Source organism: Enhydra lutris, unplaced genomic scaffold (assembly GCF_002288905.1).
Source record: "Enhydra lutris kenyoni isolate GAN:26980312 unplaced genomic scaffold, ASM228890v2 scaffoldscaffold1, whole genome shotgun sequence".
NCBI classification, from domain to species: domain Eukaryota; kingdom Metazoa; phylum Chordata; class Mammalia; order Carnivora; family Mustelidae; genus Enhydra; species Enhydra lutris.
In genome coordinates, this window is record NW_019154085.1 from 95512650 (window position 1) to 95534782 (window position 22133).

The 22133-nt window shown below is 35.6% G+C and overlaps 1 protein-coding gene across 8 annotated transcripts in view; it reads right to left on the minus strand.

Moving 5' to 3' along the window:
- Nucleotides 1-22133, minus strand: part of LOC111155965 (R3H domain containing 1) — a 135838-nt gene that overhangs the window by 46550 nt on the left and 67155 nt on the right. For all 8 annotated transcript variants that reach the window (XM_022516737.1, XM_022516991.1, XM_022516654.1 and 5 more), the window contains 2 exons: nucleotides 7753-7907; nucleotides 4347-4498 (listed from right to left, as the gene is read on the minus strand). In XM_022516737.1, the coding sequence (XP_022372445.1) occupies nucleotides 4347-4498; nucleotides 7753-7907 (307 nt within the window). The remainder of the gene's footprint in view (nucleotides 1-4346; nucleotides 4499-7752; nucleotides 7908-22133) is intronic.

The window sequence follows — 22133 nt, forward strand, 5'->3', positions numbered from 1 at the left end:
TCAGTTATTTAAAAAAGCAGCTAAGTTAGACCATCTCATAACCTGATATCAAAGCCGTTAGATTCCATGATGAAGAACCTCAAGGATTAACGCATACATTTGGGCTCTTGAGAAAATGGCAGAGGTTACAAGCACAGTGTCGTAAAATAAACAAACAAATTAAGTTACAGGAAAAAAATCTGTATCATTTGTAGATACAAATTAAATTCTCTCATCATATTTCCAACGTGATATGGTTGTGTATTTAAAAAACCCAAACTATAGACATTTCATATTTTTTTTTTTTTTTTTTTAAGATTTTATTTATTTATTTGACAGAGAGAGATCACAGTAGACAGAGGCAGGCAGAGAGAGAGAGAGGGAAGCAGGCTCCCTGCTGAGCAGAGAGCCCGATGCGGGACTCGATCCCAGGACCCTGGGATCATGACCTGAGCCGAAGTCAGTGGCTTAACCCACTGAGCCACCCAGGCGCCCTAGACATTTCATATTTTAAATTATTTATAAATTCCATTTTGTGTCTGTGTTAATCAATCTTAATTGTGTCTCTATACCCATTATCCATGTTGGCATATGATTAGGTACAAGGAGGAAAGTGAGGAAGGATATAATCCAGGAGAGAAACATGGGTTACCCAGCATGTACGTATACGTGAATAATTTCATTGAAAGGGTTGGGGGAGAGAAGGAAGTAAGAACAATAGAAAACTGCTTGTGTGACATGATTTCATTTACGCAAAATTATGTTTGTGAAGAAACGAGGAAAAAAGCCACACATAAAACAAGAATGTCTTAGACTAAATTTTACTAATCTGATATTCCCAATACACTATTAAAGAAAAAATTGCAAGATAATGTCTATTTCATTAGAATCTACCACCTAATTTCAATATACATGTATTTTATATGTGTATATGTTTGTTTGGTCAGGAGACTAATGTGACAGAATGCACACACTAGCATGGGAACACTGTTTACTGGAGGTGAGCACAGAGTGGGGCATGATGATCAACTTTGTTTTTACACATCTTTGTACTGACTATTTAACTTGTGTCAACAAGCATAATTTATTTTGTAGTAAAAAAAATTAATGAAAAATTTTAAAAGTACATAAAGGTTACAGAAACAAAATATTATTAAGGCCAGTAATTATATATAAACAAGAATGAATAATGTATCTGTATCAATCCATATTTGTAAATTGGCCTTTACCATTAAGGAAGTATGTTTATTCAGTATGCATTTACCAAGCTTCTATCCTGGGCTGGGCCCTGCTCTAGATGCTAGAATATTCAGACAAATCTCTGCTCTGCATGTAAACACAGTGGAATATGTATGATTAAATATAATTTATACAAGCTAGTAAATCTAGATTTATGAAGGAATGGTCTCTACAGTACTGGCCCTTGCACAGTAATGATCTGGTTAATAAGTACCAAGAGTTGATTTTTAAGTCAGAAATCTGAAATATTATGGCAATTTGCTTATTAAATATTGCCCAGAATCAGAAACAAAATTTTCTGTAAAGAATGCTGTTATATTTTGAAAAATAACATTAGTTACAAATGTTTTTCACCCAAAGGTATCCTTAATTAATTCTGTATGACTTGTATTCCTATCTAATAACTAACATAAAAGGTACCAGAATACAAGACTGACAGGATACACATTCTTGCTTTATGTGCAACTCATTCCATTTCTCACATTGGTAATCCCTAGTTAGAAGAGATTAATGCTAGTTTGTTACACAGTAATAATCACTACCATCAAGTAATAGCTAGCTTATTTCAAATTTCTTTGATTCTCTTAGGTTATAGCCCTAACCTGTGAGTAATTCCCAAAACTTTTTCTCAAGATTCAAGCTGGAGAGGAATTTCACCTCTCTTTTAATTGCTGGGCTTCCAAGCTATTCCTCTGGCCAAGGCTAGCTCAGCAAATTTTTGTTTTCTTGCAGAAGCAGTCCCAGGAACTAAAAGTTGGTATGGTTCTTTTCAAAGTGTAGTTATTAGCATCTACTTGACAGCTTTTATTTTTTTAATTTTTATTTAGTTTCTTTTTTTTTAAGATTTTATTTATTTATCAGAGAGAGAGAGGGAGAGCGAGCACAGGCAGACAGAATGGCAGGCAGAGGCAGAGGGAGAAGCAGGCTCCCTGCAGAGCAAGGAGCCCGATGTGGGACTCGATCCCAGGACGCTGGGATCATGACCTGAGCCGAAAGCAGCTGCTTAACCAACTGAGCCACCCAGGCGTCCCTTTATTTAGTTTTTTAAAAAGATTTTCTTTATTTGTCAGAGAAAGAGAGAGCAAAGGCAGAGGAACAGCTGGCAGAGGCAGAAGCAGCTCCCTGCTGAGCAAGGAGCCCGATGTGGGACTCAATCCCAGGGCCCTAGGATCATGACCTGAGCCGAAGGCAGACACTAACCAAATGAGCCACCCAGGTGTCCCTACTTGACAGTTTTTAGTGCCTGCTGTCATATTTAAAGTTGAATGTGGGGGACAGTACAAAGCTGTGTTCTCACCTCTACATGCACTCCTGGGGTCACCTCTCTTGCAAATCAAGGAGACAAGATTGCTTCTGTTTCAAGGTATTGATAAATATAAAAAACACGGGGAAATTTAAAGTCTAAGTCATTTTATATAGGTCCTTTAAGGCTTGATCTTCCTTCAAGAAAGCCCCTCTACCCAGCATGTAGGTCTACACCAGTTAACTTATAAAAACAGGTGTTTTTTGATCTTGAACAAGTCATTGTATTAATACCAACTTCCTTTAGCCTCCGTTCTACACTGGAATGATTTCTTTGGTAATTTTCTCTCAGATAAAAGGTTATACTTTAGTTCAAAAAGCAGATAACCCATCCACTTTCAAACCATCCATTTCACCTGTTTCAGCACAGAATTCTGCTTCTGATAGCTCTGAACCTGAATTGACAATACAAATCCCAAATTTACAGAAATCGGGAAAAGAGGCTCAGATTGGGAGTATCTTCTTATTTAGAAATTTTAAACTTCAACAAAACAAATGGGAAATTTGACACAGTACACATTTCTATTTTCATTGTGTAGTTCCTCTACTGCTAAAGAGCTGGGGCTCATTAGAATATAAAACACCAAAGTTGCCTATGATTTACAACTAACTAACTGTTTAAAAAACCTGCACCTCTTCAATCTGTGACAGCCACAGAGGTGGAAAGGACAATCTGTGACAGCCACAGAGGCGGAAGTATGTGAGTCATGTGTGCCTGTGACAACAAATAAAATGAGAACCAAGACTGAGGAAATATGTGAGTTCTTGTGTGTGTGTGTGTGTCTGTTTGATAGCAAACAAGAGCCAAGTTTCCATTCTCCCAAGTAGATTCAATGAAGCACGTCTGTCAATCCCTTTCTCACCCCTAAATACCATTATCTGTAACCATAACCAGTGACAACCTCTTATGAGCAATTAGAGCACAGGTTCTACTTCTTAAAAAGAGCACTGCAGTCCCTCTGGCAACCTCACAGGGATGTCATGAAACTAATGAAAGACTGTAGTACTTTTCTTTCTTTCTTTTCCCTTCCCTTCCTCTTTTTTTTTTTTTTTTGGAAGATTTTATTTATTTGACAGAGAGAGAGAGAGAGAACAAAGGGAAAGTGAGGGGGAGCAGACTCCCTGCTGAGCAGAGAGCCCAAGGTGGGGCTGGATCCCAGAATGCTGAGATCATGACCTGAGCTGAAGGCAGATGCTGAACTGACTGAGCCCCTGTAATACTTTCTGAATAATGACTAAAGTTATCCAATTCAAAGGACGATTACTCTGTATCACATTCAGCTTTTCAGAAGAGCTTTTGCTCCTTCAATTCGAAGTAGCTAAAGTAATAGCTTCATGACTTGCTTTTATATAGAGCTACTACTATCTTTGCTTCTCCTAAATGCCGCCCCCACCTGCCTTCCTCTTAATGATGGAAAATGAGCTATCTAGAGCCTGAAAATTTTCAGAAAGAAATTCTGTTGCTGAGGTTATATACAAGAAGTACCTTCTTCCCCAACTCCTACAAAAGTTTTAAATAGTAAATGCTCCAACTCCAGGGTCTATGGCCAACTACTATTCCATCTGGCTAAAAGAAGAATGGCCTACTTTTAGGTACCTGAGAGAAGATGTGACCCACCTTTAGGTTACATATGAAATGTTTGGCTTATCTTGATTTTGTTAGAAAAACTATGAGAAAAGGAGACTGTATCCCACTTTCTCAATTCTATATTATATTAGATAATGATTTCAGGTCATGCTCCTTAGTCAATTTTAAAATTAGTAACAGATCATAATCCTGATAAACAATTAGCAGCTATAGGATTAGGTTTCTTAGTTGTACTCACCTTAAATTATTCTGTTGGCCAGGTGGAATGACACTATAGTAAACTGGCATTCCTGTTGTGGGCATAGATCCTTGATTAGACTGATTAGGGAACATAACAGGCTGTTGATAAGTCTGATGGGCAATTCCTTGAGAACTTTGAGGCAGTGAAACCTAAAATTTGAAAGACAATTTAAAGGGAAAAAGGTTCTTCAAAACCTTGCAAATGATAATGTCTCTTGCCTCCAAAAACATTTCCAGTATCAACATTTAGAAATAAGCTAAAGTGCCAATAGTCATGATAAGTTAGCCACAGTACCACCACTTTATTTCTGTTCTTTTCAGCCAGCTTTAGCTTTTGGCTAGCATTTAGCAACTGAACAGTAGGCGAGATGCATTAGATTATAAAAATAAAATGTGACTTACATCTCTAAGTAAAAGTTGTTTTAAAAAAGAAATGGTTTCCAAATAAGCATGATCATTTGACGTGGAAGAGTAGATAATACAGTACATCTCAGATAGAGCTAAACAAAACTCAGGTAGGGCAGCATACACTGGATCAGAAAGACTGTGAGTTTTGGAGCTTAAAATATCTAGATGTGATATTGGCTTTATCCTTTAGCTATCTATGAAACGTTAGGCAAATGACTTAACTATTTTGAGGTCCAACAGCTCCTTATGTGAAAAAATGAGATGCTATCCCCATCTAATGGGAGGCATTATCTCTACTGTAATCTCTGCTTGCAGGATCTTGCAGAATAGACATCTGGTGAACAGCGGATCTTTCAGTTCTGTTTTCTATATTATCTACATAGAACCCGCATGAACAGAATGGATTTTTCAGGTCTCTGGTTTCTAAAATAGAAACCACAGACACAATGGACTCTTCTGTTGTTGTTTTTTCTGTTGTAATGGGTTCTTAATTTATAAATGGGCCACAACATTACAGGTGGATTATACTGATTTTGCTAAGTAAGGCCAATACAAAAGCTTCTGATGGTTATGATGATGATGTTAGCAATTGTAGTAGCAATAACAGATGATACTGATGATAAGGCAAATTAACATTACTAAGTATTTATTTATCACCATGCGTCAGGTTCTGTTCTAATAACTTTATGCATGTTATAATATTAAGTCTTCCTAATAACTATAAGAAGTTACTTTTATCATCCCTATTTTATAGATGGGGAAAATTGTCCAAGGTTGTATAGCTAGTAAGCAGGGAAGTTAAGATTTGAAACTATACCCTCTGGCTCCAGAGCTTCAGCTCTTTAACCATTTCATTATTCTCTATACATGGCTTCCATGACTTAGAAGGTGATTAACTTCTAATAAGTCTTGTTTCTGAAATGCAAACTAGTCTTTTCAAAACACACAGTAATCCCTTAATTACTTTCAATTTGGCTCAGTTATTGTAAAGAGGACATTATTCATTTGATGTATCCAACTCTGTATAACATAATATATATCAGTCTTTTGTGCCTACTGTGGGAGTGTAACATTCTAAGATTATTATTTCTGATTGTATCTAAGTTAATATATACTCAATGCAGATCCAGGGACAATGACACAGTTCAATCTAGACGATTAAGCTATAGAACAAATCTGTAACTAGTGGTAAAGAAAAACTAAAAAAGAGAGGGAACAGTGTGTGAGACATATGGCCACCAAATACAATTTACTAAGGACAGATGATTTTTCTGACTTAGTTTTTAGACAGCATTTTATCCCTCACTCAGCCTCTCTACCAGAGGTAGCAGGAATTATAAAGCAGGCTCTAATTGCTCTACAGGGCCACCCTTCTCATTGTCTTTTACCCAGTATGACAATTATATAAAATACTTTGAGAAATGATTTATAACTTATAAAAAAAGTACACTGTAGAAATTTTAATTATTGTCTTAGTTCTGCTACATTTCTAGTGTCTAGCTTAAAAAAAAAAAAAAACCCTACATTAACAAGTCTGTAATTTATTTAAAAATTGTGTAACTTGCACTAGACTGTGAGTCCCTAGAGGTAAAGGGCAGATCGTAGTTTCATAGTACCTGGACATCTAACAGATGCTCAATGTACTGGGTTAGGTAGCACAACCAAGGTTCTTGACAGGAGAGATTTCCTGGCCTGGTACTGATCCTCTCTAATGTCTAGCTAGGAGAAGAAGGGAATGGGCAGTCTCATGTGCCTGGGCTCAAGCACAGAGGATAAGGAAGCATGGAGATGGGAGAGAAAACAAAGATGCAAAATCTGGTTTTATTACTCATCTTTTCTTTTTTCCTTAGTTGCTTTCTATTAGTAAGAAGCTAGAAAACTAGACAAACAGATATATATATATATATATATATATATTTTACTAGACATGCCCTTAGAGCTCACTAGTCCCTGACAGTTCCATAGTTTACATTTAATTCCAATTTAAAATTTCTGGAATTACATGAAATATGCTAGCATCTTTACTTATATCCCTTCCCATCCCCAGGATTTCTTCTTAACCAATTTATGCCCATAATTTTCTTAAGAGATAGTTAAAGGTTCTTATTTTTCTAGAGAACTTCTACATTTAAGTTTCTAATCTATTTATGGCTCTACTTCATAATCCCTTTAGTTATGGGTCCGTGCACTATCATCAACTTGTTTACATGTACATTTATCTTCCTAACTAGACTGTCTTTACCTGTTGAGATGAATGAAAACGGTCTCTGATTTCTTAACATTAGGTTCAGCTATGGAAAACCATGAGGCTAATAAAACAAACTCATTTGCAAGTAATTCCAGAAAGATGAAGGAAGAACAAAACAAATTTCTGAAAATATGCCATATTATACTAGATATATTTCACTTATTCATGGAACAATAGATATTTCCACTTTAGAACTATAAATTAAAATCCACATTTTTAATACATGATATCATATACATGATATGCCATTCTTTTTTGGGACTGAGGTGAGGAAAAAGATCAGTTCTAGCATGGAAAACAACATTCTTCTCTATAAACACTGATTTATAGTTTGTACTCTACCTCACTCTTTTAGATACCTATCTCTACCATTATTTTCCCTCTCATTCCACTCTTCCCTCAAAAGAGACTTTATAAGAAGCTGAAGAATAGAATAAGATACTTTCTTATTATACATTTATATCATTGGAAACACAGACAATGCCAAATAAAATTTATTTGCTACTACCAATGTGGTTAATATTGTAGCTCACATATAATTTTTTATAAAAATTACAGAAGTGAATGAATAAAGCAGTACATGAAGGTAAAACAAAGCTGCTACACTAATAAAACTCTTGAGACCATAAAGTTATGTATCACAAAAGCATTTTCTCTATATTAACACAAGAGAGGAGATGAACTGTGGCTATACATTTTATTTATTCAAAATCTCCTCCACCCAAAGATGGCAATAGTAACAACATACCTGGTATGAGGGCACTGAAGGATATGGGATGACTACTCCTTGGATCTGATTTCCAATGCTGTTGGGCTGGCCACCAAGTAGGCTCTGACTCTGGGGTTGCTGAACTCCAACTAGTCCTTGGTAGTTTTGCTGGTGGTTGGGTATAACTTGATAACCTGTAATGGCACAATGAGTTAAGCCCTGCTTTGAATTTATTTATTTATTTTTTATCTAATAGAATGTTTTTGTGTTTTAAGCAAACACTTTTGTGTTTTGAAATGACAAAATTCTGTTAAAATAGCAAATCTTAAAAATCCTCTATCATGAGAGCTAACTTTTAAAGGGTTTACTGTATAGGTAACTCCCAGCTATATTTTTTTCCCCACTTAAAATACATTCAAATAAAATTTGTGTACAAAGATTTCCTTTATAATTGAGGAAATTTATATGGTCACAGACTTGGTTTATAGACAATTAGTTTCTGAGGACCAGTACTGGCTACATAATTTCTAGTACCTAGGCAAGAGGAAAATGCAGGGCTGCTTGTTAAAAATTACTGAGAATTTTGAGTTGGTAAGAGCAGAACATTAAACCAAACACAGGGCCCTGCGTTACATCAGAGGGTGCATGCCCAGGAAGCTAGCCCTTCTGAATACCAAAAACAGGAAAGAAGAGAACCACTTTTATAGAATGGTTGTCACACTAAAATAGGAATCCTTATATTAGGAATGTGTCAAGAGCACAAGGGAAATGGAGTCATTTAGCAAATTTTTAGATTACTTCCTTATTATATTACTAAGGTCACTTGCAGAGAAACAGATCATTAAAGAGATTAAGTAATTTGACTGACGTCACAAATCAGACACCTAAGGGACAACTCTTCTCTAAACTAAAGGCACTGGTAGTAATTTACTACTTAAGTATTTACTACTTTAAGAGTTACTTAAGTAGTAAATTGAGAGTATAAATTTACTTTTTTAAATAAAAAGCAATTATTTATTTAAATAAAAACCCACAATGATAAGCTTTGAGTAGTGAATTAAGAATTGTATTTAAAAAAAAGAAAGAAAAGAGGAATTGTATTTTGTTTCTTGACCCTAAGAGGATTCCTTTTAGGTAAACCAATTATCTCCAAACTTATATAAATTACTAGATGTTATCAGAAATCATTTTTTTCTTTCTTAAAAGAAACCAGATAAAAATAACTAACCATCCAGCTTCAGGGTATTTAAAAAAGTTTCTACAAAAATGAACAAAATTATAGTATTGTCTATACAAACTTTCACAACTAAATGTCAGTTAAATGATTTCTCTGGTAATACCACAAATATATCTCACTATCTTATAAATATCAGTTCATTTCTATGTTTATTAATCCCCAAAGCAACAGAAATGGCAAAGGTCGCATCTCAGGTATTTGATTATAGACAACAGCATCACTGTAGCTGCCTTGAGGTCTCAATGATTCTGCTCAATGACTAAATAATTTAATAAAGTCTAGGATCAACCTTCTCTAAAGGTAGAAATACAAAGCATATTTGTTAACTAAAGAACATATTAACACCAACAAAATAAAAATCCAGTTATAGTGAACTATTATTTAACAGTGAAGGGTTTTGTAAAATTATGCTATCTCTATGGCAATAGTGCATTATGGCCATGTTACAAATGACAAATCGAACTTAGTACAAAAAATTTAAATTCTAATCCTAGTCAGTAATGAAGTGATTGATAATATGCTATTTCCTCAACTTTTCTGTGAATGAATTTTCTATAATACTTAAACTTGTAGGCAGAGAAAGGACCAGGAGAAGCTCATTTCTTGCCCTTTAGTCTTAACAATTAACAGTCAGCCCTCTTTTCAGTTTATCAAATCACATGTACTTCAAATTCATGCTCTAAATTCCAAACACCATGAAAACACACATTGACACATTTCCACTCCTAGGAACATAAAGAGCAGGAATGGAAATGGGACGTGAAGATACAACCTTTTCTTGTGTTGGAAATACTACCTCAGAACATACACACAGAGAAGCATAAACTGCAGTGTCAGAATTTGGGCTCAGCTCTTTATAGATTGGAAAAGTAAATTACAATGGTCTTGTGAGAATATAGTTCACTACAATTGAAAAGAAAAATGTAGAAACCTGGCAGAATTCACTGTAACATAACCTGACTTAAAATACCTTGACTTATGCAGTCACATCCCCCCAAGGAACTTCAACTATTTCTCATACTACCCTTGTAGTTTATTCAAAGTACTTTTAAAGTTATAGCTTACCTTTGCAATATAACCTTGAAAAAAAAATGTCAATGCATGGCAAATGTGGCTCTGATCTCCTTTACTTAAATTTACTAATTTTTGGAGATTCACATTGGAGCCTTGGAGCATTGGAGAATTTTTCATAAAAATTCTCTCTTATGAAAAAAAGTTTGACAGAAAACTTGCAATAAATAGTTATAGATTCCATGTCACAGGATACTACATTATGGAATTTGCACCAGTAAATTTCCAATGGTATTTTAGATTTCCTAATGCAACCAAATCCCAATCAATATCCATGTCACAGTATTACCTCCACATAAACATCATGTACATTTTCAAAACATGACAACATAACATGAAATCTAAAATATCTGACTCTAGCACCTCACCATTTGTAACAGATGGCAGTATGTTGTGAACCCAGGTGGGTGATATAAAGACAAGTAAGGTCCCTATCTTTGAATTAGGTATGCTTAGCCCTGACACCATATTAGAACAGCAGTATAAATAGGACTTAGGAAAACAGGAGGGAGAAATTAACCCTGACAGAGGTAGACATTTGAGCTTGGACTTAAAAAAAAAATGATAGAAAAAAAGTATAAAATGAATAATACCTGTAGGGAAGAGTAGAAGAGTTGTGGGAACACAAAGTTCTAGATATGAAAGACTTGGAAAATAGAACAATGACTAAATATTAGTACTTCATTCAAAAGTAGCATAAATACACTGGTAGCATATTCCCAAAATAATAGTGGAGCTATTAAAAACAAGAATGGCAAACACTTTAAAAGAAAATATATTTCCTAAGAAGCTCATATTAATCTTCACATAATTTTGTTCATTTCCTTATTTCCAGATGTTTTAAAAGCTATAGGTAACCCTCCTAAGTGACTTTTGTTGCATTATACCCTCCAAGCAGCCGAACAGGAATGGGAGGCACTCCAAAGTGACTCCTGCCTTGGGGAGAGGGGAAGATAACCATACAAAGTAGTTCCAATGCAGCCCCAGCAGATGGAATGGGGGCAGACATCTGATCTGCCAGTCACACCCACCAACAAAAAACTCTCAGGGGCAACACAAGAAGAGAGCCCTGCAGTTTGGGAATCACTGCAGCCATGCCAGACAAAATGGGGGCAGGGATCTAGTCTGACTGCTGGCCCCACCTACCTACAAAAGCCTCTCAGGGGACCCTGCAGGTCGGTGCTATTGTAGCCACAGTGAACTGGATGAGGGCAGGCATCTGATCTGATTGGTGAGAATGCCCGCAGTGGCCCTAATCTTGGCCCTAAATAGCACAGGGACTAAATCCTGCCCACAGCATGCAAGGTGCAGCTAAGAGAACTGAAGATAAATGTGGCTCAGATACAACAGCAGAGAACATGCAACCCATGGAGGAGACACCCTGAAGAACCTGGTTCAGGTAAACAGGAGACACTGTGCTACAGGGCACTGCCCTTCTTCATAAGGCTACTACTTTCAAGATCAGTAGACATAGCTCACCTTCCTAATACATAGAAACAAACACAGAGTTATACAAAATGAGGAGAATAAAATATGTCCCAAATTAAAGAACAGGACAAAATCGCAAAAAAAGAGATAAATGAAACGGAGATCAGCAACATTCCTGGATAAAGAATTCAAAGTAATGTACTTTGTAATAATACAAAGACACTAACTGGACTTGGAGAAAAAAAAAAGGACAAACTCAATGAGAACTTCAACAAAAAGAAAAAAACAAAACAAAACAACAACAACAAAAAAACAACCCGGTCAGAGATGAAGAATTCAAGAACTGAAATGAAAAATATACTAGAAGGAATCAACAGATCAGAGGATGCAGAAAAACAGATCATTAATCTAGAAGGCAAGGTAATGAAAATCAAAAAGAAAAAATAACAATAAAAAATGAGAATAGGTTAAGGGAGCTCAGCAACATCATCAAGTGTAATAATATTTGCATTTTTGGGATCCCAGAAAGACATGAGAGAGAAAAGGAGGCAGAAAAATTTTTTTGAAGAAATAATAGCTGAAAACTCCCCAAATCTGAGGCAAGAAATATATATTTAAATCCAAAAGGCACAGAGGGCCCCCAACAATATCAACCCAAGGAGGTTCACACCAGGATACTTAGTAATTAAAAGCAGTGATAATGAGAGAATTTTAAAAGCAGCAACAGAAAAGAAAATAGTTACTTAGGAGGGAAATCCCAGAAGACCAATAAGCTGATTTTTCAGCAGAAACTGTAAGCCAGAGTGACATGATACACATCAAAGTACTGAAAGGAAAAAAACCACCAACAAGAACACTTTGCCTAGGCAAGATTATCACTTAGAATAAAAAGAGAGTTTTCCAGGCAAATAAAAGTTAAAGGAATTCATCACCATTAAACCAGATTTACAAGAGAAGTTAAAGGGGATTCTTTGAGTGGAAAGAAAGCCATAATCAGTAGTAACAACATTATGAAAGAATAAAATTTCATAAGTAAATATAAACACAATAAAAGTGGTAGATTAATCACTTATGAAATCATTACAGAGGTTAAAGTGCAAAAACAATACATTAAATTATATCTATAAAAAGCATTCAAGGGATCCACAAAATAAAAGGATGTAAAATATGACATCATATACATAGAATGTAGGTGGGAGGGGATTATAATTTGGTTCTCTTACAACGGGTTCAAAGTTAAATTGACATCAATGTGATACAGACTGCTACATGCATATGATGTAAATATGAACCTAATGGTAACCACAAATCAAAAACCTGCAATAAACAAAATAAAGGGAAAGGAATCTAAGCATTTCACTGAAGAAAGCCAGCAAACCACAAGGGAACAGAGCAAAAGAAGAAAGGAAAAGAGAAGAACTACAAAAACAAGCATAAAACAAGCAACAAAATAACTGGAAGTATATACCCATCAATAACTACTTTGAACGTAAATAGACTAAATCTACCAATCAATGGACATAGGGTGAATGAGTGGATAAAAAAGCAAGACCCTTGGGGCGCCTGGGTGGCTCAGTGGGTTAAGCTTCCACCTTCAGTTCAGGTCATGATCTCAGGGTCCTGGGATCGAGCCCCGCATTGGGCTTTCTGCATAGCGGGGAGCCTGCTTCCCCCCGCTCTCTGACTACTTGTGATCTCTGTCTGTCGAATAAATAAAGAAAAATCTTAAAAAAAAAAAAAAAAAAAAGGCAAGACCCTGGGATGCCTGGGTGGCTGATCTGGTTAAGTGTCTGCCTCGACTCAGGTCATGATCCCAATATCCTGGCATCAAGTCCCACACTGGGCTCCTTGCTCAGCAGGGAGCCCGATTCTCCCTTGACCTGTGGCACTCCCTGCTTGCACTCTCTGACAAACGAGTAAATAAAATCTTTAGGAAAAAAAAAAAAAGCAAGACCCATGTATATGAGGTCTACAAGAGACTCACTTCAGATCTAAATAATCATGCAGATTGAAAGTTAAGGGATACAAAAACAGTTACCATGCAAATGAAGTGAAAAAAAAAAGCTGGGGTAGCAATACTTACATAGGACAAAATAGTCTTTAAAACAAAGACTGTAACATGAGACAAAGAAGTATACTACATCATGATAAAGGGAACAATCCAACAAGAGGATATAACAACTGTAAATATTTATGCACCCAACATGGGAATATCTAAGTACATAAAGTAACTATTAAGAGACATCAAAGAAGAAACTGACAGTAATACAATAATAGTAGGGGACTATGACTATAACACTCCATTTACATCAATGGATAGATCATCCAGACAGAAAACAAGGAAGCAGTGGCTCTGAATGACACATTGGATCAGTTGGACCTATCAGATATATTCAGAACATTTTTTCAAAAAACAGTGTAACATACATCGAAGTGCACATGAAATAGTCTCTATAACAGATCACTTTGTTATGCCACAAAATAAGTTTCGGTAAATTGAGAAAAACAGAAAACACATCATGCATCTTTTCTGACTACAATGGTATGAAACTAGAAATCAATTACAAGAAAAAGTCAAAAAAGAACATGAATACATGGAGGCTAAATAACATCCTATTAAACAACAGATGGCTCAACCAAGAAATCAAAGAGGGAATCAAAAAATACATAGAGACAAATGAAAATGAAAACACAATGGTCCAAAATCTTTGAGATGCAGCAAAAACTGTTCTAACAGGGAAGTTTATGGTGATACAAGCCTACTTCAAGAGGCAAGAAAAATTTCAAATAAAAAACCTAATCTTAGACCTAAAGGAACTAGGAAAAGAAGAATAAACACAGCCCAAAGCCAGCAGAAGGAAGTAAATAAGGATTAGAGATTAATAGAGTTGAATAGAAATGAAATAGAAACTAAAAACACAACAGAACAGATCAGTGAAACCAGGAGCTGATTCTCTGAACAGATACCCAGGTTCATAAAGAACGAAAGAGAGACAGAGAGAGACAGAGAGAGAGAAAGGACTTAAATAAAATCAGAAATGAAGGAGGAGAAATAACTGACAGCTACAGAAATGCAAAGGATTATAAAAGAATATTATAAAAAATTATATGCCACAAATTACACAGTCTGAAAAGAATGGATACATTCCTAGAAACACATAATCTTCTAAAATGAAATTAGGAAGAAATAGAAAATTTGAACTTCTCAATTACTAGCAATGAAATTGAATCAGTAATCAAAAAACTTCCCCAAAACAGAACTCCAGGACCAGATGGCTTCACAGGGGAATTCTATCAAACATTTATTATTTATTTATTTTAAAATATTTTATTTACTTGAGAGAAAGAGAAAAAAGGGGTGTGAGAGAGAGGGATCACAAGCAGAGGGTAGGTGTAAAGGGAAAAGACCCCCTGCTGGGCAGGGAGCCTGAAGCAGGACTCAATTCCAGAACCCTGGCATCATGACCTGAGCTGAAGGCAGAAGCTTAATCCACTGAGCCACCTGGATGCCATCTACCAAACATTTAAAGAAAAATTAATACCGGTTCTTCTCAAATTACTCCAAAAAAAAAAAAAAAAGAAGAGGAAGGAAAGTTACTAAGTTCATTGTATAAGGCCAGAACTACTCTGATACAAAAACTAGATACACTACAAAAAAAAAAAAGAAAAATACTGGCCAGTATCTCTGATGTACACAGATATAAAAATTTCGACAAAATATTAGCAAACCAAATCCAACAATACATTAAAAAAAAAAAATCATTCACCAGTGTAGAGTAGAATTTATTACAGGGATGCAAGGATGGTTCAGTATTTGTGAATCGATCAATGTGATACATTGTATTAAGAGCAAGGATGGGGCGCCTGGGTACTCAGTGGGTTAAAGCCTTTGGCTTAGGTCATGATCCCAGGGTCCTGGGATCGAGACCCACATCAGGCTCTCTGCTCAGCGGGGAGCCTGCTTCCTCCCCTCTCTCTCTGCCTACTTGTGATCTCTGTCTGTTAAATAAATAAATAACATCTTTGAAAAAAATAAGAGAAAGGATAAAACCACATTATTCATCTCAGTAGATGCAGGAAAAGCATTTGATAAAGGACAACTTCCATTCATGATAAAAACTCTCAACAAAGTAGGTTTAGAGGGAACATACATACATAATAAAGCCCACATATGAAAAACCCACAGCTAACATCTCACATATTTAGTGGTGAAAAATGGAGCTTTTCCTTTAATATCAGGAACAAGACAAGGATGTTCACTCCCACTACTCTTAATCAACAAAGTAATGGAAGCTCTAGCGCCAGCAGTCAGACAAGAAATAAAAGGTACCCAAATTGGAAAGGATGAAGTAAAATTTTCACTTTTGGAGATGACATAATATTATACATAGAATACCCTGAAAATCCCACCAAAAAACTACTAGAACTGATAAATGAGCTTAGTAAGGACACAGGATATAAAAATAACATACAGAAATCTGTTCATTACTATACACTAATAATGAAGTAGCAGAAAGAGAGATTAAGAAAACAATCTCACTTATAATTGCATTAAGAAGAGTAAATAAACTTAATTGAGAAGGTCAAAGACTTATACTTTGAAACTATCAAACGTTGTTAAAGAAGTCAAAGATGACACAAACAAATGGAAAGATATTCCATGCTCATGGATTAGAAGAATCAATACTGTTAAAATGTCCATACTACCTAAAACAACCTATATACTTAATGCAGTCCTCATCAAGATATCAAAAATATTTTTTATAAAACTAGAATAAATAATCTGATATATCTAATAAATAATCTGTATATAACCAGAGAAGACCCTGAATAGCCAAAACAATCTTGAAAAAGAACAAAGCTGGAGGTATCACATTCCTAGATTTCAAACTATAGTACAAAGCTCTAGTAATCAAAATAGTATGGTACTGGCACACAGACAGAAACAGAATAGAAAGCCCAGAAATATATTATACTTACATGCTCAATTTATGTATGACAAAGGAGACAAGAACATACAATGGGAAAAAGCCTCTTCAACAAATGATCCTGGGAAAACTGGAAAACTACATGCAAAAGAATGAAACAGGACCATTTTCTTATACCAAACGCAAATAAGCTTAAAATGAATTAGAGTTATAAGTATGAGACCTGAAACCATAAAAATCGTAGAAAAAAAAATACAGTAATTTTTTTCTTTTTTTTAAAGAGTTTACTTAACTCATTTTTAAAAAGTAATTTCTACAGCCAACGTGGGGCCCAAATTTATGACCCTGAGATCAAAAGTCACATGCTCTACTGACTAAGCCAGCCAAGCGCCCCACAGGTAGTAATTTCTTCTTTGACATTGGCCTTAGAAACATTTCTCTAGATAGGTCTCCCAGGGCAAGAGAAACAGCAAAATTAAATGACTGGGACTATACCAAACTGAAAAGCTTCTGAACAGCAAAGGAAACCATCAACAAAACAAAAAAGTAACCTACTGAATGAGAAAAGATATTTGCAAATGATCTATCTGGTAAGGGGTTAATACCTAAAATATATAAAAAAACTTACACAAGTTAACAACAAAACCCTCAAAAAATCCAATTAAAAAACGGCAGAGGACATGACAGTCATTTCTCTAAAGAAGACATCCAGATGGCCAACAGACACATGAAAAGATGCTCAACATCACTCATCATCAGGGAAATGCAAATCAAAACAACACTGAGATATCACCTTACACTTGTCAGAATGGCTAAAATCAAAAGCACAGGAAATAAGGGTTGGAGAGAATGTAGAGAGAAAGGAACCTTTGTGCACAGTTGGGAGGAATGTTAACTGGTGCAGCCATTGTGGAAAATAGTATGGTATATAGTATATAATAGTATTTTAACCATACTATTAAATTTATTAAATTTAATAAAATTTAATAATTTTATTAAAAATAAAATTACCATATGATCCAGTAATTCCACTACTGGGTATTTACCCAAAGAAAATGAAAACAGTAATTCAAAAAGACATATACACCCCTATGTTTACTGCAGCATTGCTCACAATAGCCCAGATAAGAAGGTAACCCAAGTGTCCATTGATAGATGAGTGGATAAAGAAGATGTGGTATGAAATATGTACACCATGGACTATTACTCAGCCATAAAAACAAATGAAATCTGCTATTTGCTACAACACGGGTACACCCAGAGAGTACAATGTTAGGTGAAATAAGTCAGTGAGGAAAAGATGGATATCATACAATTTCATTAATATGTGGAATCTGGAAAACAAAACAAAGGAACGAACTGAAAGAAAGATCGAAACAAAAAAACCAGACTCTTAAATAAAGAGAATAAACAGGTGGTTATGACAGGGGAGGTGGTTGGCAGGATGGGTGAAATAGGTGAAGGAGTACAGGATCAGGAGTACGGGTATCTTGATGAACACTGAGTAATGTACAGAACTGTTGAATTATTATATTGCATGCATGAAACTAATGACACTGTATATTAATTATATAAAATTGATCTCTTTAATTGTTTTCTCATGGTGTATGCCTTAATAAACAAAAAATGAAATGGTGGGCTTTTTAAGAGTAAGTTAGAAACTTTAACATCTCCCTTCCCCACTTCCATTAAAAACAAAGAAACCCCTATCAGCTATTGCAGAGCTAAGCCAGTAAGTGCGCACTCAATATTTACACTCACTGAAGAGATAATAGAGAAAAACATATTCTTAGCAGAATAGAATCAAAATAATATATGCTTCTACATGAAACCAGAAGCTTACTATGCATGCTGACAGACAGACTGAGAACGGTGTTTTTCATTCTCCATGTTCAGCAAATGGCTCTGTAAGCAAAAGCTGAACTTAAAGTTTTAAGGTAACGCTTAAAATAAGGTTAAACACATTTAATTGCCATTTCATTAAAATGAAACTTGACTGCATGATTACGAATCACCTCAGTGAATTCATGAATTTTGGGTCGCTCATAAGTCCTCTCCTTAGAAACTGCACTGCAGCTGAAATGCAGATTTCACGTCATTAACTCCAAACTGCTTACTTGATAAGGAATAACACAAAACTGTTCTGGTTCACATTTAATATATAAAGCTTGAAACAAAAAGGTTTTATTTCAATATTTCTGAATAAATCTGGACATTTAAAACATGTCTTAAAAAAGCCTTACATGATTATACTATAGGTTTTCACAGTAGAACATTTGGAAAATATAAAAAAGGAAAAAGCTACTAGGGAAAAAAACATTTTTGTAAGACAATTACTCACAGATAATCACCATTTACATGTATATATAGTTAGCCTTATTTCCATGCAGATATAAATATCCACTTACATTATTTATAGAAATGGCATACATACTGTTTTAAAACCTTTTGCATGTAATGTTTCCATAGCTATGGATAAGATTAACAGAAATTTATAAAAATGATGGGAAGTCAATAAGAGAAAGACAACTATCATATGATCTCATTCACATGTGGAATTTAAGAAACAAAACAGAAGATCATAAGGGGAAGGGAGGGAAAAATAAAACGAAATCAGAGAGGAAGACAAACCATAAGAGACTCTTAATCATAGGAAATAAACTGAGGGGCGCCTGGATGGCTTAGTTGTTAAGCGTCTGCCTTCAGCTCAGGTCCTGATCCTAGGGTTCTGGGACTGAGCCTCGCATCAAGCTCCCTGCTCAGTGGGGAGACTGCTTCTCCTCCCACTCCTCTGCCTGTGTTCCCTGTCTTGCTGTATCTCTCTGTCAAATAAATAAATAAAATCTTTAAGAAAAAAAAAAAAAAGGAAATAAAGTGAGGGCTGCTGGAGGGGAGGGGGGTAGGGGGACTAGGTAACTGGGGGATGTAATGAGCACTGGGTATTATATAAGCTTGATGAACCATTTAACTCTACTTCTGAAACTAATAATATACTGTATGTTAATTGAATTTAAATAAAAACAGAAACAAAAAAAGATGGGAAGGAAAAGGAAATTTTTTAGAACATATTTAGACCTCAAGTTAACAATCCAAGGATGAGAAAATAAGTCATCTGATGTGAACTCTGTTGTATTTTAAGGAAAAGGAATGTGTTAAGAAGCTAACGAGACAAAAGGACTAAATATTTTAGAACCAACTATGTCAGTTTCCTCCGGCCACTCTAAAATTCAGACCAAACACAAATTTAGCCCAAAATTCCTATGTCTTTTCATTTAGAATACTACATAATGTTCATTTTTTTGATAGCACCACAAAGTAACATTAGTAGCTAACATTTACATGACATTTATTAGGTTTTGGGTACCGTTCTAAGCACTTTATATATGAAGTGAGATGAAGAAACAAAACAAAGAGGTTCACACCTTGCCCAAGGTTACCTCCTAGTAAGTTAAAAGTGGGATTTGGACATCGTAGTCTGATTCTAAAATTTACTTTTCTTAGGTACAAATGTTGAAGTAGAAAGAGTATTAGAGTAATACTGCTCAAATAAGTGGAATACTATACACTTGGTCTCCTTCCATTTTTTCAGTATTTTGGTTAATGAAGGCTTTTACTGTAGTTAAAGATACTTAAGTCTCACGCTAATTATAGGAAAAAAATATTGCAAATAGTCAATCAACCAGGGAACCTCTTTCACTTGAATTTAAGATTATTTGTATATATAAATGTGATTATCCAAAATAAGAATCAGAGTGAAAGCTGTTGAAGAGTTAGTGCAGATGATAGTTAGATAAACTTGGGAGCTAAAAAAGACTATATATCAAAGAGTTTAAACAATCAGCCCATAATGCCCTCCCCTTGGAAGGTACTCTCCTTTAGTTGTTTTGCCCATTACTCTCAAGACGCGTAGTTTGCGACTTCTATATTTCAAGGTTATACTTCCTTGCCTTATTATAATGAGATCTCACATGTATATGAAACAGTTGGGAAGAGGAAAAGGAGGCTCAAATGGTGACATGTTTCTGGTTCGTGTCCCTTGATCTGTGTACTTTCACGCCAATCTTCAATGTTTCTTATTGGCGCTTAGCTTTGCTATTTTGTTTCAAAGGCTGACTTTGCTCAAAATGTATATTCTGTTGCTATATCCCATATGAGTCCACACAAGATTTAACAGAACTTTCATAACCTGGTTCTCTTCTCTGCAAAGTTGACTTGTTTTGCTAAGAAATCAGACTTTACCTAGTGGGGCAAAGCTAGATTTAACCCAGATGCCTGTGTACAAAAGGCAACATTCTGTATCACAGGTTAAGCCTTAAGTTCTTGTGAAGCAATGATTCTTTTCTATACAGAGTAGCTTTACATTCACGTTTATATTTGAGGCAAGAAAACTCACCAGGTATGAACCACACTGGGCAGGAAGCTGCCAGGGCCTAAGGACTCTTTCTAGGCCTGTCATGGCTGAAAAAAAGGTATCATTTAACATTTGATACTCTGTCTGACTAGCTCCCCAGCAGGGAAATTCTACTGGTAATTTGGAGAGGTACCTGAACGTTTTTTTAGGTGTCACAATGAGATGTTTGACCATTCATTTCAATAATGAAAACAAAAAACCTACAACCTAGTAACTAGTTGAAAAGTATATAATTTTGTTTTTTTTAAAGATTTTATTTGTCAGAGAGAGAGAGCACACAAGCTGGGGGAGTGGCAGGCAGAGGGAGAAGTGGGCTCCCCACTAAGCAGGGAGCCAGCCATGGAGCTAGATCCCAGGAACCTGGGATCATAACCTGGGCCTAAGGCAGATGCTTAACTGACTGAGCCACCCAGGCACCCCGAAAGTATATAATTTTAGAGTATATTCTCTAAAGAGCAGGATATTAAAAGTTGCAAAAGGACTGGGGTGTCTGGCTGGCTCAGTCAGAAGAATGTGTGACTTTTGATTTCGGGGTTGTGAGTTCAAGCCCCATGTTGGGTATAGAGATTACTTAAAAAAAAAAAAAAAAGATTTGAAAAAAAGATTAATTGACTTTTTTGGGTGATGTAAGACCAAGGGAACTATGTTGGTTAAAGTTACTATAACCTCAGGGAAAACTAGAAATATTCAGTTACAAAGCACTAAAAACAGAAAAATTCACCACATCATTCTACTAATCAAAGATAAGAACCTTACCACTGTCCATGCAAGACAAAGTCATTAATTTATTAGCAACATAATATAATCACAAGTATGCCTCACTTTATGCACACTTGGTAAATAAAATTTACATTTAAAAGAAGTATTCAAGTTGCTCACAAATTCCTCTGAACCTGTGTTTAAGCAAAGGAATCTCAGGCTGCAGAGCATCAACTGTTACAGCGTAGTATTTAGTAGAGAAGTGGCACTGTGGTCCAAGTTCATTATGTAAATTCAGTCTAAAAGGATAGTTCTGATAGTTTAGAAGGTATAGTTTGAAGATCAACAAATATGAGGAAAAAAAAAAAACAGTGATCTAGAAGAGAGGGAGAAAGCTGAAGACTGGAAAAAGGAAGTAGATTCCTAGAGAATGAAAAGTACCATTAGGTTGCTGGAGGGGAGGTGGGCAGGGGGATGGGTTAAATAGGTGATGGGTAGAGACACCTGGCTGGCTGTCTCAGTCAGAAGAGCATGTGACTCTTGGTCCCAGGGTTGTGAGATCCAGCTCCATGCTGGGTATAGAGATGACTCAGATAAATAAACTTTTAAAAAAAATAGGTGATGGGTATTAAGGAGGATACTTGTA